This window comes from Cheilinus undulatus, linkage group 16 (genome assembly GCF_018320785.1).
Source record: "Cheilinus undulatus linkage group 16, ASM1832078v1, whole genome shotgun sequence".
NCBI classification, from domain to species: Eukaryota; Metazoa; Chordata; class Actinopteri; order Labriformes; family Labridae; genus Cheilinus; species Cheilinus undulatus.
The window spans coordinates 9,638,826-9,655,153 of record NC_054880.1 but is presented as its reverse complement, the minus strand read 5'-3'; the positions used below and the strand labels follow the sequence as shown (position 1 = coordinate 9,655,153).

General features: G+C 38.3%; 2 protein-coding genes across 3 annotated transcripts in view; both read right to left on the bottom strand.

Annotated features, from left to right (window-relative positions):
• LOC121524318 (solute carrier family 2, facilitated glucose transporter member 1-like) overlaps positions 1–8,271 on the bottom strand; it is a 31,086-nt gene extending 22,815 nt beyond the window's left edge. The window contains exons 1-2 of the mRNA XM_041809654.1: positions 8,163–8,271; positions 7,731–7,844 (exon numbers count right to left, since the gene is read on the bottom strand). Coding sequence (XP_041665588.1) covers positions 7,731–7,745 — 15 coding nt within the window. The 5' untranslated portion in view covers positions 7,746–7,844; positions 8,163–8,271. The remainder of the gene's footprint in view (positions 1–7,730; positions 7,845–8,162) is intronic.
• A 2,840-nt stretch (positions 8,272–11,111) lies between these two features.
• Positions 11,112–16,247, bottom strand: LOC121524287 (cytochrome c oxidase subunit 6B1-like). 2 transcript variants are annotated; one of them, XM_041809607.1, is made up of 4 exons: positions 16,164–16,247; positions 13,899–14,013; positions 11,431–11,531; positions 11,112–11,283 (listed from the first exon to the last, which is right to left on the bottom strand). In XM_041809607.1, the coding sequence occupies exons 2-4, from the start codon at positions 14,002–14,004 to the stop codon at positions 11,230–11,232; spliced, it is 261 nt and encodes an 86-aa protein (XP_041665541.1). In that variant the 5' UTR covers positions 14,005–14,013; positions 16,164–16,247; the 3' UTR covers positions 11,112–11,229. The 2 variants fall into 2 exon arrangements, with proteins under 2 accessions (XP_041665541.1, XP_041665542.1); XM_041809608.1 differs by having other exon boundaries at positions 13,899–14,010; positions 16,164–16,245.
• Positions 16,248–16,328: the final 81 nt, after the last annotated feature.

Here is a 16,328-nt window from a genome sequence, read left to right as displayed (position 1 = left end):
TGCTCTGCATGATGTAGGGAATTTTCGGTAAAAATGGGCAAAAAAAAAATGCTGGCTAAAAAGCCTGCAGGCTCATACAGCTGATCTGATAAGTTGAGGCGGAACAGCACCCAGAAACACAGAGGCTTTCTGGGTGAAAAATAAAACAGGCCTACTTAAAAAGTTCTGATATAGCTATCATTTTTTTTTTACACATTTTTACAAAAACTTGCTAAATTACATAGTCAACTGTACCTGTCTGCAGCCTCCCCAAACATCCTGTTTGAAAGGGAAACACTCGCTGAAGTAACTGGAGGCTATTGTCACCACTACTGCCAAGTATCTCATACAAACTAACTTCAAAAATACCAAAATATCCCTTTAATATACCACCAATAATATAATCACTTCAAAATGTACAGATGCAAATACTAACAGACCTTTAATGCGTAGTCTTGAAATGTTATGGATTCCAACAGATTTTCTCACCACAGATATATTTTTGTGGAATAAAGGTCATCAGTGAACATTTGTAGCCTTAAATTTCTTTCCATGTAGTCCGATGAGCATATTTTCACATTATTCTGACTTACTAAACAAAAAGCCATTAGTGTGGACACATACAGTGCTTAAAAAATTTATTATCCACCTGTCATATTTGTCTCAAAGACCATCCAGCATCATGAAGTGCTTTAATGTGGACTCTTTCATTTTCAGTGAGCTCTCGACGTTTTACCATTTTGAACAGGAATGAGGAATTTCAAACTGAATTCACCCAAATTTGAGCCGGCTCACTGGGCTTCTCTGAGAAGTCAGAAATTAATCAAGCATAATATTCAACCACTAAAACTCATTTTTCTGTTCAAAAATGCAACTAAATAACTATAATTTGACATATTAATCAAGAAATAATAATGTGCTTTACTATTTTTTCAGTTTTTTTGTAAATAAGTAAATTTGAAAATTCAAGGATAACAATAATAATTCTATTTTAGCATTAAAAATATCATTTGGGTTAAAGAGCTTCTACATATTGGTGTATTAACCATTGCAGAAACAAAAAATGATTTTGGTAATTACCAATGCTGTTAATTTAGGGCAGCTGTGACATAAACCTTACTTTGGTTAGGGTTAGGGTGGTCTAATAAATTTGTTAAGCACTGTATGTAGTTACCAAGGCTTTTGTGTGTGTTAAGATCACAGCAGAGAACTGCATCCCGTCTTCACAAGTTTCTCTGTTTGATTGCACTTGAGGTGATCTTGCTAATTTGAAAGAGGCACTGACATTTGTGTCATGTAGGGTTTGTTAGTATTTGTTATCTTTATGGCTCTCATTTATACCTATAGTTTAATTGTTAGCTAAAATGCATGGTAGCTGAATGTCATCTCCAGTACTTCAACCATCCACCCTGCTGAGTGATGTCACAGTATCTGTGTGTGTTATTTGATTATATGAACACAGTTTCCCCAAAAATGTAACGAGTTAACTCCATCACCCTCAAACTTTACCAAAAATAAAGATCAAACAAAATCCACCTTCTCATCTCTTTTTTGTCTTTATATTTGCCTGTAGTAATCCACTTATTTGATGAAATCTCTCTTAAAGCAACATGTTCTCTGTCTTTTTATGCTCTCAAGGACAATGAAACATGCTCTTTAGGCTTTTGCACTGTTTTGCAGCCTCTCTCTGTTTGCATGTGCTCCCTGAGGATTTAGGTGACATTTATGTACGATCAATAATCCGGTGATGTCATGGACTGAGAGATACTGCATCTCTGGGTGTGTCCGCAAATAGACGGGTGGGAGATTGTGTGTCTGTGTGACTCACAAGAAAACAAGACCAACACTTTGGTCTTAGTTTGATTTAGACTGTTGAGGAAAAATGTATTGATAAAATGTAATGCAAATGTATAAAGAGCTACAGGTGCTTCAACATTTTCTGGATTTTAAAGTTACTGTTTACAGCTACATGTTCAGTGCTGAGCTACTAAAACGTGACTCAAATTAAGTAACTGTGATGATGACAAGCACATAATAAGCCAATAGCCTCGACTCAGGAGGGGATATGATAATCAGTGATTTTAAGGCATACACTGTATTTTTTCAGCTTTATTATGACCTTGTTCAGCTGCATTGATTCATCCTTGGATTCCATATTGAAAGCTGCAGCCAAACAGCTACAAAATACCAATTCAACACACAAAACCATGTCCAGACCTTATATCTGCTTCATCTGTCTTAAAGTAAGGAGGAAACAGACCACACCTGGCCAGGCAACTGCTCCTCAAATGGTCCAAATACCTTTGATCCCTTGATAATAGAGAAAAATGAATGTGAAAGACTACACCTCAGTCAGCTGGGTTGAATATGGGAAAAATTAGGGTTCAACTGATTACAGATTATTGGTAGTTATACTGATAACTGATATTTGTAACCAATATGCATTTATTAGGACATGCAAAATGTACCTTAATGTAGCAAAAGTAAAATTGCATGATCAAAAAGATAAAGAAAAAATAACAATTTAGCCCAAAGGCTATATGCATAAGTAATGGCACAGAGGCACAGGAAACAGGAAGTGATACCCTACACTTACTGTGTCAGTGGCACTCAGGCTTGACTGTTGATTGGCTTGAACTCATGTGACATCTAGTCAATCAGATTTTGTCAAATACAGGACATCTGATAAGACTGTGGAGAGTGAAAATAAAGCCAGAGGGGAAGACACACTCTACAGTGGAACCAAAGTAGTCCCACTCATTTAATAACAAGTACTAACACCAAATGAGATATTGCATTTAAAAGAATGTCCCAGACAGACATACAGAGGAAAAGAAACAGGAATGGGGAAAAACCTGTTATGTTTTATTCTTTGTGTATTTTATCTGCTTTATTTTCGGTTGTATATCCACAAAGTTGGGGGCTTGCCAGAGACAAAATGTATTAAAAGATTGGCACAGCAGAGGCACACAGATCATTCTTTATCTGACATTAGTATGAGTTCAGATGCTGCAGAAAACAATCTCCATAATGAAACTCAGCCATCTTTCTTCAGAGCTCCCCTGCTCAGTAATTCTTAGTGTCTTTTCTTTACACATTAAGGGTTAATTTATCATGATCACAGACACAATTTATGAATGGCTCCTACAGAACAGCTCTTTTCATTTGCTTTTCTTATTCTAAAAACACCTGAGAAAGGTTTCTTGGATTGGATTGACTTTAAATAATAAATAGCAATGATGATGTACAACGAGCAGCACTGAAGACAACAGTTCAGAAAGATTGGTAGCAATATCAATCACACAATTTTTATACAAAGAAAAAACATGGTGAAAAAAGCAAGTTTCAAGTCTACATTTCTGTACATGTCATATACAAACTAATGGGAATATCTGCTCATATTCACTAATACTAATTAGGATTATATTCTTACATCTTTGAGCATTCATTCAACTTCTCATGCTGCAATCTCAGATATTTTCATCGACTAAAACAGATAAACAGGTGAAGTTTTAACTCAGCTCTCATTTATCATCTGTCTGAAATAAATCAGCCTCACTTTAGTTAATTAAACCAGACAGAGAGAACAGAGCCCAGAGTGTGTAATGAGGCCAAAATGAAATTTACGCACTGCCACACTGCTTGTGCCCCTCCTAAAGTTCACCTTCCTCTCCTCTCTCTGTCTCCCTCCTCTTGTCCGTCTCTGTTTTTTTGTCAAGTCACTGTGACTCAGTAATTTACTGTAACCTGACTTCACCCAAACGTCTGGAATAAGGATCAATGACAAGAGAGTGCAGGTCAAAGAAGCCTTTTCTATCAGCTTTATTCACACATCTCACAGCTTTAGGCAGAATCATTCTGTATTTTTCTGACAAATCCTTTACAGAAATCTTTTTTTCTTCCTATGATGTTGATTCTTCTTTATTTTTTAGTCATTCTTTTATATTTTCTAGTTTCCCTCTTTGAATAAAGAGCTGAATCCTGTCAAGCATCAGTGTTTCATATGACATTTCATACAGCTCAGGGCAAACTTCTGTGCTGACAGCCTGTTGCACAACCCGTAAGAGCTGAACAGATGCTGCGTTACTATGGTGACCAGTGTCATGATGACTGATTGTGATTGCAGATCAAATCCAATCTGATTGTTTGCATGCAGCTTTTAATCTTTAACACGGAGATTTGTGCAAACAAAGAGGATTCTCTGGCTGTTTTCACATGTTCACACTAAAACCTTCACATACTACCAATAGGTGCTCAAAGAACAAATGTTCTCTCCCTCTATCTTTCCCTCCATTTATCTGAGAGTGTCCACATTGCTCCCTCGCCTCCACCTTCCTCCGTCTCCATGGCAACAGCCTGGAGGTGACAGTTTTATTGACAATGGCTGAAAGTAAGCACAGCACACTCACACACGCATGCATGCGGCAGGCAGGCTCTCATTTACTGGAGTGACACTGCCGCTGGACTCCTGCACTGATGCATCAGGGCGTGGACACAAACACTAACACACAATACACAATCACAAATACACACAGCACAGTGACCCACATCCAGCCAGAGCCAGAAAACACAGATTCTGTACAACCAGCCAATCAGATCTCAGCTTTGGAGCAAAACCAGGAGGAGAAGAAAAAGTATTGAGCTGATTTGAGAGTTAAAAATGTTACTGGCAGGTTTTCAGCATGAGGGCTGTTCAGAGATCAGATTGTTCATCGATAAGAGGATCAATATATGGCACGAGTGACAAGAGCAGGACGAGTGAGGACATGATAGGACAGGACAACCTCTACTCATCATGTGACACACATCTGCATTCCTAGAGCTACAACAAAGTAAGAGAAGCTCTGACTATCAGTGAATCAATCGACAATTTCTCAAGCATAAAAATAAAATAACAGCTGGTCCCCGCCTCTTGTACAGATTCACGTCTATTATCTGTTGTCTGTCAATGAAGTTGAATTTGAGTTTTTGGCTTTTAAAGAGCTGGTTTAGAAAAAGAAGTCGTTTTCACAATCATTTCACATTTATTTTAGACATGAAGCTCAGCGTTAGTTCATGCAGTATACGGTAGTCATACGCCCAGCTGTGATCAGCTGACAGCCAGCTGAATTACCACACCTCAGCCAATCACAGCTCTTTCTCTCAACACAGTGGCGTATTTGATTATGAAGTACTTGTCACTAATCTCTGTTTGCATTAATGCTGATGCACTATGCAGCTGCTGCTTGACCTCCTCCACCCCAGCCTCCTCTTTTATAGCATAAAGATTCAGATTCATGTTACTATGGATTAACTAAAACGCATTGTTATAACTGTGTCTATCCATATGGAGTTTCTAGCAATGTGCTCCCTAGAAAGTCAAGCATGCTGCTTGACTAACCCTGGGAGCATCTTTAGAGCAGAGCCTTCTCTGCCAAGTAAAACCATATATCCATTTTGCAATTAAAAGGTTAAATGTATGACAAGAGACAAGAGAAATATAAATCTTTGATAATACCATAACTGTTCTTACAATTATTTTGAAATTTTGTTTTAAACCAAAATCATGAAAAATGAGGCAGTAAAATCTGCTGTAGAATGGTGTGAGTGTGTGGGATGAATGAGCTGAAGCCACGCCCACTCACGAGAAATATGATCCCCTCAAATTTAAAAAAGGCTCCTGATCAGAGTGTAGCTGCCTGGCTCTGTGCCATTGAATTTACTGTTTTCTGGTACAAATTTCTCTGTTTTGATACTTGAAAAAGTGAAAAAGTTTAAAATGATTGGAGACAGTATTTCCAATATGGCGACCACCATTGTTTGGCTTCAGAATGCCTCTTCAGAACTCACTGGGTGATGTCACTTAGACTACGCCCATGTTTTATACAGGCTATGGTTGTTCCACTGAATTTAATGTGGTAAAGATTGACTGTTTGTTTCACTAGAAGTTTTAAAACCTTTTAACCCTGGTCAAAATCAATCTACAGCCTTGTCTCTTCCACTTCATCTATCACTTTTATTCAACCAGGCTGTCTCATTAACATTATAATTATATCTACAATAAATGACAAAACAAAAAACTATACAAAATAAAAGAACAAACACAGTAGCAGACAAATGAAACTTGCAGACATACACAACCAACAGAGACAGTCACTAATGCCTCTCCTTCTAATTTGATTTTCTACATTTCCCAGAGTTCTCTTCACCAAACCCCAGAGGAGTTGGTTGTATTTCCCTTGTTGCTGAAGCATGTACGTGCAGCGAGAAGCAACAACATGAGAGCCTAGAGTTTTATAAGAGGTGAGGAGTGGTCAGGAGCTGCAGTGCATTCTGGTCTGTATTTTCTGTGAGTGCAGCTGTAGAAACGAGAGTCTAAGCCTTTACTACACTTATTAATACCCACTGTTATTATCTAACCTGAAAAATAATTGATCTGATGTTGAGGGGGAAATATATTGAGATTTTGCATCGAATTTCAAACAAGGTACAGGGTAAGACAGTAATGTTTATAACTCATGTTGATTTGGTAAGAAGACAAATAGGTGAAAAAATGCAAGGCCTGGATGATATTTTACAGCAATAGCTGCCAACCTGGAGTCAGGGGCACCTGAAAAGGGGAGACAGAGATTTTAAGAGGGGTGCAAGGTTTCTTCTGCTCTGAGGTCATCAAAAAAGCACATTTAAAACCACCTCATTAGATCATTTACTGAGGTTTTTGATCAGAATAAAAAGTGTCAACCCATTTTCCTGAGAATTTATCAATAAAAACATAAAAGTGGAGTTATTTTTTAACAGAAAACTATAATTTCCCCCTTGTAGGTTGTGTGTGGGGTGTGGAGTCTAGTAAGGGGGGCCTCCAGAGAAACAGAGGTTGGGACCACTAGTTTACAGCAAGAACCACTGACAGTAACATGCTTACTGATGACAACATGCATAGCCTGAATGAGAAAGTATAATTTCATTTATTCTATTTACAATAAATTGGAAGAAAAACAAAGTAAAATTAATTTTTTGCACCATCATTGGTGCCTTTTGGATTTCATATGGGACTCTTTGACTCCCTATAGGCCCCCTCCCTATAGTTTAATCTACCAAATATAATGCTTGTTTAACATTTGGTCCTTGGTTCCTGTGGATTTGACTTAAAATTAATTTGATTTTTCTTTTTTTCTTTTTTTGTAGAAAATAAAAGGTTACTATTTTAGGTACCAACCATTCAGCATAAAATGATCGATGTGTTATTTTTGCTTGATGTTTCCCAGCCTTAGTTGTTGATGTTTAACATATCTAAATAAGTCATGGTTTAACTTTTGGTGGTGGTTGAGGGTTTATTTTCTTCAGAATTCAGCTATCACTTTAAACAGCTATTTGGTCCATATTAAACATAACACTATTTCTAAACTCAATACCAAAACCTGTCAGCTTAAATAGAAAACAGGAGAGCCACAAATAAAGCCCATATAATCACCTCTAATTAATGCAATGAGCCAGCCAATATCCACAAACACTGGAACAAATGCTACAAATCAAGCACGCCTCCTTAAATCCATCCCAAACATTGATAGTACACAATGTTTCTCTCGTGCACACATCTGCAGTGCTCGTGTCTGACTCACAGAGTTATGATAGCACCCTTCCAGGCTCACAGCGCCCACGTACACTCTCACTTTTTATAAAAACCCTCATTACACGTGCCGTTTCCACAACTACAACGATCTGATGAGCAGTAAGGACGCTAAAACAGAGACTGAAGATACAACATGACTTACCTGTCCATCTGCCATCTTCTAAAAACAGTGGGAGGCTTTTCCTCTTAAACAGGGAAGAGATCTTCAGGTGGTGGTTGTAAAAGCTTCGCAGGACCCGCCCGCCGGCGCTGAGAGCTGCAGTAAAAGGAACAAACCTCGTTAGGCGCTGTCCGTGGTACTAGCCGGCTCTGCCAGGAAGGACACGACAGATTCTTTCCTCTTTTTAAACCCAAAACCAATCACTCATAGTCGGTTTAAAACATTTAACGGATGACTTTGAAGCTAGGAAGTAGAGCAGATATCTTAGACAGAGATTTTAGGTCAACGTCCTTCTAATTTTGGGTTTTCGGTCAAACTGGAGCAGGATGGAGGCTGTTCACATTACCAAAATGTGTATTAAGACCTCAAAATGCCGGCGAAACAAGTAAAAAATGTCCTCAAAAGCAGACTCACCTGTCGTCTGAATGAAACCCCCTGAGTGAGCCGCAGCACTGCCTCCCTCCTCTCTCTTCTCCTTTAATTCATACCAGAGAGCATCGAGGAGAACCGCACGTACCCGCACGCACTTGTGTTTATTATTTCTTTCCCGTCTTTTCTATCAACCAATGACAAACGATGACGCTAGGATGCCGTGACGTGGCCCCGCCCCTCGCTTCTACGTGCAGAAATGCGTGGCTCCTGTGCATCATCGCCGTATCCCGTGAGCCGAGCCCGCGCCCATGTCCTATTATGGTTGCTGCCTTTATTCGGTTAGTTGGTCAGCTCAGTTGACGACACCCTCGGCGCATGCGCGGGAGGGTGGCGAATGAGGGGGTCCTGAGGGTCGTGTGGGAATGCTGCTGCCTTGAAGCACGTTCGGGTGTCCTCCTCGCATTCCCATGATGCTTCACGCCGGCGACCTTGACGGCAGCAGCTGGGTGATGCTGAGGCTGCGGATGCTGATGCAACGTTGCTGAGGCAACGAGTCACGCGGCACAGCTCGGATGATGCTCTAGTTGCTGAATTCTTGATTTTTTAGTGATTTCCCCAACATTTTAAGATAAAACTGTTTATAAAGAACCACAACATGAGGCATTTATCCATAAAATATTAAGTAAAACAGAAATATCAGGGATTAAATAAATTGCACACACTGCAGATCACAGTCTTGTGATTTTCTCGTGACCCACAGTCAAACACTGAAGTCATCTGACCGTGACTCACACAGATTCGTGCAGAAAGACAAGCTGGGAATGTTTAACTTTAGGGAATAAGTTTGGACAACCTTATACAAGTTGGTAAAAGTGTTTTCAGCAGCACAAAAGACTGAACTACGTTTCTGTTCATGCTGATTAAAAGCTTCAAAGTTGCTTATCAGGTTGAGGTTCATTTTTAAGCTCAAGGTAAACATTTCTATCCAAAGATTTAATAAGGAAAAATCGTTTTCTTTAGTGAGTAAAACTGGACATTTGGATATAAAACAGGGCAAACCTGATCTGCCATTGCAGGTCATCATTTGTACAGCAGACTCAGGTTGAATTAAGTACTTCTGGGTGATTACTAATCAAGATTTTAAAATGACATTCTCTAAAGTAGACATGAAAAAGTAGAAGCTTTACAAAGTGGAAGGTGTATGTTTTCACTGTATAAATGAAAATATTCCCTCCATAAGAGCTCCTAGCAGCTTTTTCATAACTAATTTTGTCCTTAACACCTCTTCACTTTTCATCTTATTGCCTTTTAACCATTTTTGATAGATAAATAAGTCAAGGATCTTTTATTTTTAATATCACATTAACTTCTGCCTTGATATTGAGAATATTCAAAATATTAAGAACATCATAGGTGTTTTTTGACCATAAGTACCCAAATGTTTTTGTCCTTGGAACTTCTCTTCATTTAGTTAAAGGGCTCCCACGGTCCTCTTTTGTCTGTATTTCCAACATGGTCTACAGTCCCAGAGAAATCCGGCTTCTTAATCCAGTCAGGTTTCAGGAAAATACCAGAAGTTACTCATTGGTACTGTGTTATAAGATCCTTCACTAATAATAAAGATCAGGATCTACTGTTTCACAAACTAAATCTAATTATAAGATAATTTTATAAACTGCATTTGTAGTTTTAATTTTAACTGGATATTTTTTAGTGATTTACACCCAAGTCCAGTTGCCATGCAAACATGGCAACTGGACTTGGTTGGTTGTTGAAAATGTTCCATCCCTCCTTTGAAAGACTTCAGCTCTAAAACTGACCACTTGTCAACCATTGTAATGCTAATGATCTGGGTGTAAGAGTAACTGGCCTAGTTACCAATCAGAGACGTCCAGCATTTCAGCCCCAGGCTACGTAGATTGCGCCTGTGGATAGCACTACCCTCTGAGAAGGGGCTCTTCAAGGGGTAGATTTTCTACGAGTTTCTGCAGTGGAAACACACAGTTACCCAAAAGAGTCCTGCTTCCTGGGGAAAGTTCCAGTCATCAAAAAGCAGAGTTTCTCAAAAGAGCACTAGTTCCTATGTTCAAAAAGCACCTCTTGATATGGAAAACGCAGCAAAAAAATGTTTCTACAGTGCCTATAAAATGAATAAAAGCTAAAGCATTGAGCCTGTAATAAAAATTCCAGAAGAACAACGTACATCTGCCTGTCTTTAGAACAGGGAGTAACATAAAAAGTGGTGGCAGAAAAAGTACAATTACTTTGCTGAAGTCTAGTTCTGAAGTATTTACTTTTTACATCACTGATACATGATCACTTGAGGAAGTAAAATATGCATTTAGTTCATTTTTCACTTTTGTTTTTTATGTCTGTTCTGACATGAAGGTGGTTCACACAGTCATCAGTTACTGTTTGAAGTATTTGTTTCTCTTAACCTCATAAATCTTTACCTTATCTGCATAATGTTGTCTTCCTCTGCATTGGTGCAGATTTTGAAACATAACATGGCTCAACACTTTCAAACGTCTGAGGCCATATGAAGAAAAAATCAGGCAAAAATAAACCATTTACCCTTTATGTAATTTTTCTTCAATTACTTTGTCAAAGCAGACATTTAAACAAGTTAAAAAATAGGATTAATTATACATCAGAGTCTACCCGGCTGTAACACTCCCCTCCTTCTCCATCAGGACATTTAAGCTGTTCGTAGAAATCAATAAGTCTACATTCTATAAGACAAGAAGTTAATATTTAATGTCAGACCATGTAACTGTACCATGGAGAATTGGTGTTAGGGTGTGGCTCTACAACTAGGAAAAGAAATAAAAGCAGCTGAAGATCTACCTTTTCACTGTAAAGACTCATTTCAGGCTCTTTTGTTTCCTGTTAAATGCAAAGATAATAAATAATAAATCATGATAGTTTTCCACAAAAGGTATGCATTAATATTAAGAAACAACAGGAAAAAACAGGACAAATATAACAGGATTCACAGTAAAATTGTGTAATTTATTCAGTTACTTCTATACAGGAAGAAGAGATAATTCACATTAAGATGAGATGAGGAAAGATGGAGTGCGATGGAATGCACGAGGAATGTTTTGGTTCAGATCTTTCCAGGAAAATTCCCCGCCTCCACCTGCTCGTCCCATTTTTCAACCTGCAGGAGAGAAAACAAAGAGGAAATTAAAGTCTGACTAACTACAAAAGAAATATGACATAGACAAAGACAATTTAATGTATTCTGTCTTTATAAGTAGAGATGTTGTATTTTCATCTCTAGTAGGATGGTTGTTGGGTATCTTACCCAGCCTATGGGACAGAGGCTCTTGTAGACCCTCTGGTACCATTCGCAGGGAGCTGTGTCCTGATCTTTGGCAGCCAGAGCTTTGTTACATCTGTGAAAATCTGCAGAAAACATGGAGGGAGTGATAAGAGTCCAGAAGAGGAAATAAAGAAGCAGCAGGGATTCCCGAGAAGGCAGCTTATCACAGAGAAAAAGCCATCGGATGGGTTCAAGTAAAAAGTCCACTCTATGTTACTTTCAAATAGGCAGCTAAATATGGCAGTTTGATTCAAATGGAAATCAGCAGTAAATCTGAGTGCATTATACAACCTATGATTAGAATAAGGGCTTGAATGAGGAGCAGAACCTCAGTCTCAGAATTACTTACAAATTAATCTTTTTACAATCAATATCAAAACATTTTACAGAGGATGCAGAAACTTTAAGTTAGCAATTTTCAAAAAGTGTTTAACAGATAACTAAACTTGTCCCCTGAAGACGGATTAACCATGACTAAAAACCATCACTTTATTCAGTGATAGGCCGGCCACACACTACAGGATTTTAAGCCTGATTTTAGGCAAGATGGTGGTGTCAACACAATTGCTCCAAATCTGCTCCAAATCATGTTGTAGCCTCCAAGACCCACAATTGTAAATATCAAACATGTTTGATATTTATGATTCTAGGTTGTAGTGCCACTGATGGAATACCCACAACAACCAATGAGAGCGAGCACACCAGGTAGTGTCACAGCTGGACCATACACACCTTCACTGCTCACAGTGATAAACACAACTGTAGCTTAATTCCAGACAGGATTTTGTCCTGAGTCTTTCCCTTGTTTAATGATTTTTGCTTCACCTGTAACGCATGTCAGGACAGCCTGTTGTAGAGAGACAGCAGGACATAATCGACAGACATTTGTGTTTTTTTTCCTGAAGTCATGTGATCATGTGAGGTCGTAGGCAGGTCAGCAGAAGTGTGGTCTCCAGTGATCTGACAATCTGGCCGAGTCGTCTAGTGTGTGCGTTCAGAGGATTAAAGATGAAAATTTTTTGGAAATTGTCCTGAAGTCTGTGGTCTCCCACAGTTTTAAATTTGTTTCAGATTAAAAAAAATGTCTAGTGTGTGGCTGGCCTTAGACTTCTTCATGACTCTCAATGAAATCTTGCTTTCACTTATGAAAGAAAGGCATGATTATCTATTAGCAGCTTTGGGTGGGATTAAGAGGGGACAAAACTGCTCAAATCAACTATTAGAATATATTTTAAAAGAAATGTTTCTGGTCACATCACTGAGGGAGTGGTCAGTGAAAATCCAGACAACTGCACTCAGATATAAGAGCTTAATATTAAAAGATAAAGGCACACTTTGGGTTGACACTATAAACAGTTGCACTACTGATCTAAGGGTTTTTAAAGTGTGGGAGAGTGAGCCTTGAAAGAACATAATGGATGCTGTCCCCCTCCCCCAAAGAAAATAAGGTATTTCCAAAGCTACTGCTTTACAGTTTCTGCAATATTGATTTATGAACCATTCTAGTTTTTTCTGGAACTGCATACTTTAGCCTCTTGCCATTTTTTGTGGCTTAGTCACCAAAATGGAGCACTTAGTCTCAATTTGATGGCCTCATGCTGTAATTGATTTGCACTCTCTGGCCATGGTGCAGCATCTGGACTAATCCAAGAATATCTAAACTTTAAATCAGGGGTGGGTGATAAATCAAGTATACTTGATGTATTGAGTTATTTGCCACATGAGATGTATAAAATTACTGTATCGCCACCATTGAGTATATGTGGAAAATTTAAGCCTTCAGCATGCAATTCTCAAGTTTAACTCTTAAGTTTCGCTTCTGCCATTGTCTTCCAGAGCATCCTTCAGCACACAGACAGCACACTCCAGAAAACACTTCTTCGTTCATGTGTGATTTTGTATCAGGAAGAAGGGAGAGAAGCATGAGAGAGCGGCAAGTTTAAACACAGCCAGCCAAGGCAGGTTAGTGGTGTAAAAGAGACAGTAGTTTGAGATGGAGAAGGAAGGCGTTGGCAATCTGTAAAATATGATGCAACATTCTGCCGAGATTATGCAGCAGTAGCCCATTGCATTGCCAAAGACATGGCCCCAGAAAATGCTGGTGAAAGCCAGTATTTGAGCCAGTAACTCACCACATCCCTATTTGAATCAATATTACCCTGAGGAGAAACACGCATGAGATTATCTAAATAAAATATAAATTTGACAGTTTCACGGACCGATGCTCAGCCCTCTTTATCTGTTTTTAGGAAAAACAGATGAACCATATTTGAAAGTAGGGATGACCACAGAGGGTTCAAAGGGTTATTTTGTAAATGAAACATAAGTTAAATCTGCACATGTATCCTATTAAGCCAGAGAAGGCACAAAGAATCTTAAAGAAACAGCATCAGCATGGTTTATACTTCATGAACTACATCTTTGTGAAGTAAGCAAGCTTTCTTGTTTACCCAGATAGTTCTGGAAACAGTTGCGGGTCTGGTTGGTGTTGGGGAATCTGGCATCAAAAGGAGCCGTCCTGTAGTTCTTGATCTTCTCATCAGTAGTTTCAGACATCTTTAGCTGCTAGAGTAGATTTGTGGAGGAGAAACAGTATGTGAGCTAACCAGGCAATAAGTAATTTTAACATGTATGGATATATTTACATTAATTACAGTACAACTGATGAGCCACTGCTATTAATTTCATTGTCGTCAGGCATCTGCAAAGACACTTACATTTTCCTTTCTAATATTTTATCTCGTAAACATACTTTGGGGCCCAGCCAACTCTTCTGAAGTAGCACTAATGTCTACAAAGGCAGTGATAAATTCTTAAAATTGGAATTGCAGTGTCACCAGTTAATCCAACACCAGTTAAACCATGGCATTGGTTGTGTCAGACAATATAAATGATATAAAGGTGACACAAGCCAAATGTTCTAGCTTAGGGCTGGGCGATTATGGCAAAAATAAAAATCACGATTAATTGAACTTTTTACTTCGATTACGATTAATGAACGATTATTCCACCCCCCTTCTGAAAATATCTATAGAATCTTAAAACAAACAACTGAAAGGAACATGCACAGATTAACAATTCATGGCTATTTATTGAAGCCCTGTGATTGACTGGCGACAAGTCCAGGGTGTACCCCGCCTCTCGCCCAATGACAGCTGGGATAGGCTCCAGCGACCCTGCAACCCTGAACGGGATAAGTGGTAAAGAAATGGATTTATTGAAACATTTGAAATCCAAACACACATCAGCAGTGTTAGTTTTGTGTGGAAATAGAAGCTATTCTGCCTCTCAGCTGCAGAAAGCAGGGACCCTGGGTTTGGCAGAGTGCAGAGAACACGCTTACATTTTTTGGTACCAGATAAATAAAAAAATAAAATAATTAAATAAATTTTTGGACTAAAAGTAAAGACTAAAATGTGAGGACTTTATATGGACTAAAACTAGACTAAAACTTAAGAGGATAGAAATGACTAAAATGTGACTAAAACTAAAATGCATTTCATTTAAAGACAAAAACTAAGACTAAAATTAAAAATAGCTGCCAAAATTAACACTGCATGTCAGCTAAAATGAAAATGTTTTTTGTAAAAAGTCAAATTTTTCCAAGAAAAGGGGGAAAAACTTAAATAATTGGCAAGGCAGGTTGATGTCGTTAGACGGCTCTAAATGTCGGTTTCAATAATTTTCGATAAATTGCCCAGCTCTTTTGTAGCTGCATTTCGTAATTTCTAGATCTTAAAATAATATTTGTTATTTATCTTATTTATTATTTAATTTTCCATTTCTGATTTTTAGTTGTTGTAAATGATCTCCTGGGGCCCACCAGTAGGACCCAGCCCACACTTTCAGAATCACTGTTATAAAGGATAGAAATGACAAAAATGTGAAAAATTAAAGACAAAACATTTTAACCTTATGAGGAAAACTAAGACCAAAATTGAAGATAGCTGCCAAAATTACCACTGTGTCTGTGGCATCAAAAGGTTTCAATATAGTTTGATTTCTTACAAGAATCATAACACATTTTACATTTCTGGCATTGTAACCACCGTTTGTTATTTACCTTCTTGTTTTTTACAGGAAAGAAAAAACAAGATAAACATCCGAAAGTAAAGCCAAAGCTGACTAACAAAAGAGCATGTTCTAGCCCTCAATCACCATGATAATGTGCGACAGGCGGCAGTAACACCACTCGATAAACACCATAATTTAATTGATTTGAGAAGGTTTTGCTAACAAATGTTGAGTGCCGAATTAACCATTAGACTACAATGATTACTAGGAAGTCTTGAGAGATTTTTTTTTAGGGAAAACCACAGAAAGTATGTAGAAACAAGAGTTTTCCAAATGGAGTTCTGCACTAACGTCCGCACCAACGGCTAATGGAACGCTCTGATTTAAAATGAAGGCGGGTTTGCTAACGTTAGCCAAAATACCGCGATTATTAGCATATATTCGGCTGTTTCGTCGAGAATGAAATTAAGGGTGCCTACCATTAAAAGCAAATAAGTGTATATGGTCACTGACGTTAAACAAATGGGATGAACAGTTAACGTTAATCCTGGTCAGGTGCAACAGACCAAGAAGGATGCTTATAAAAATTGAGCCCATTTACTAAAGCTAAATATCAAAATAATCGATAGAACAGTTCAAGCGCAGTTTTCGTCGTATAAAGGGAAATGACAGAATGGCATTCTGAGGGAATATCTGATTACCTCTGACAGAGAAATTCCGCTATAATCTCAATCCTTTGCGTCCTTTGGTCTAGAGGGCTGCTGACTCGCAGTGCATGTTGGGAAAAAAAAAGAGGTCTTCAGGATAACGTTTTAAAGTGCAACACCACCACCTGCTGGACTCATCGAGGAAGTACAACTGCAGAA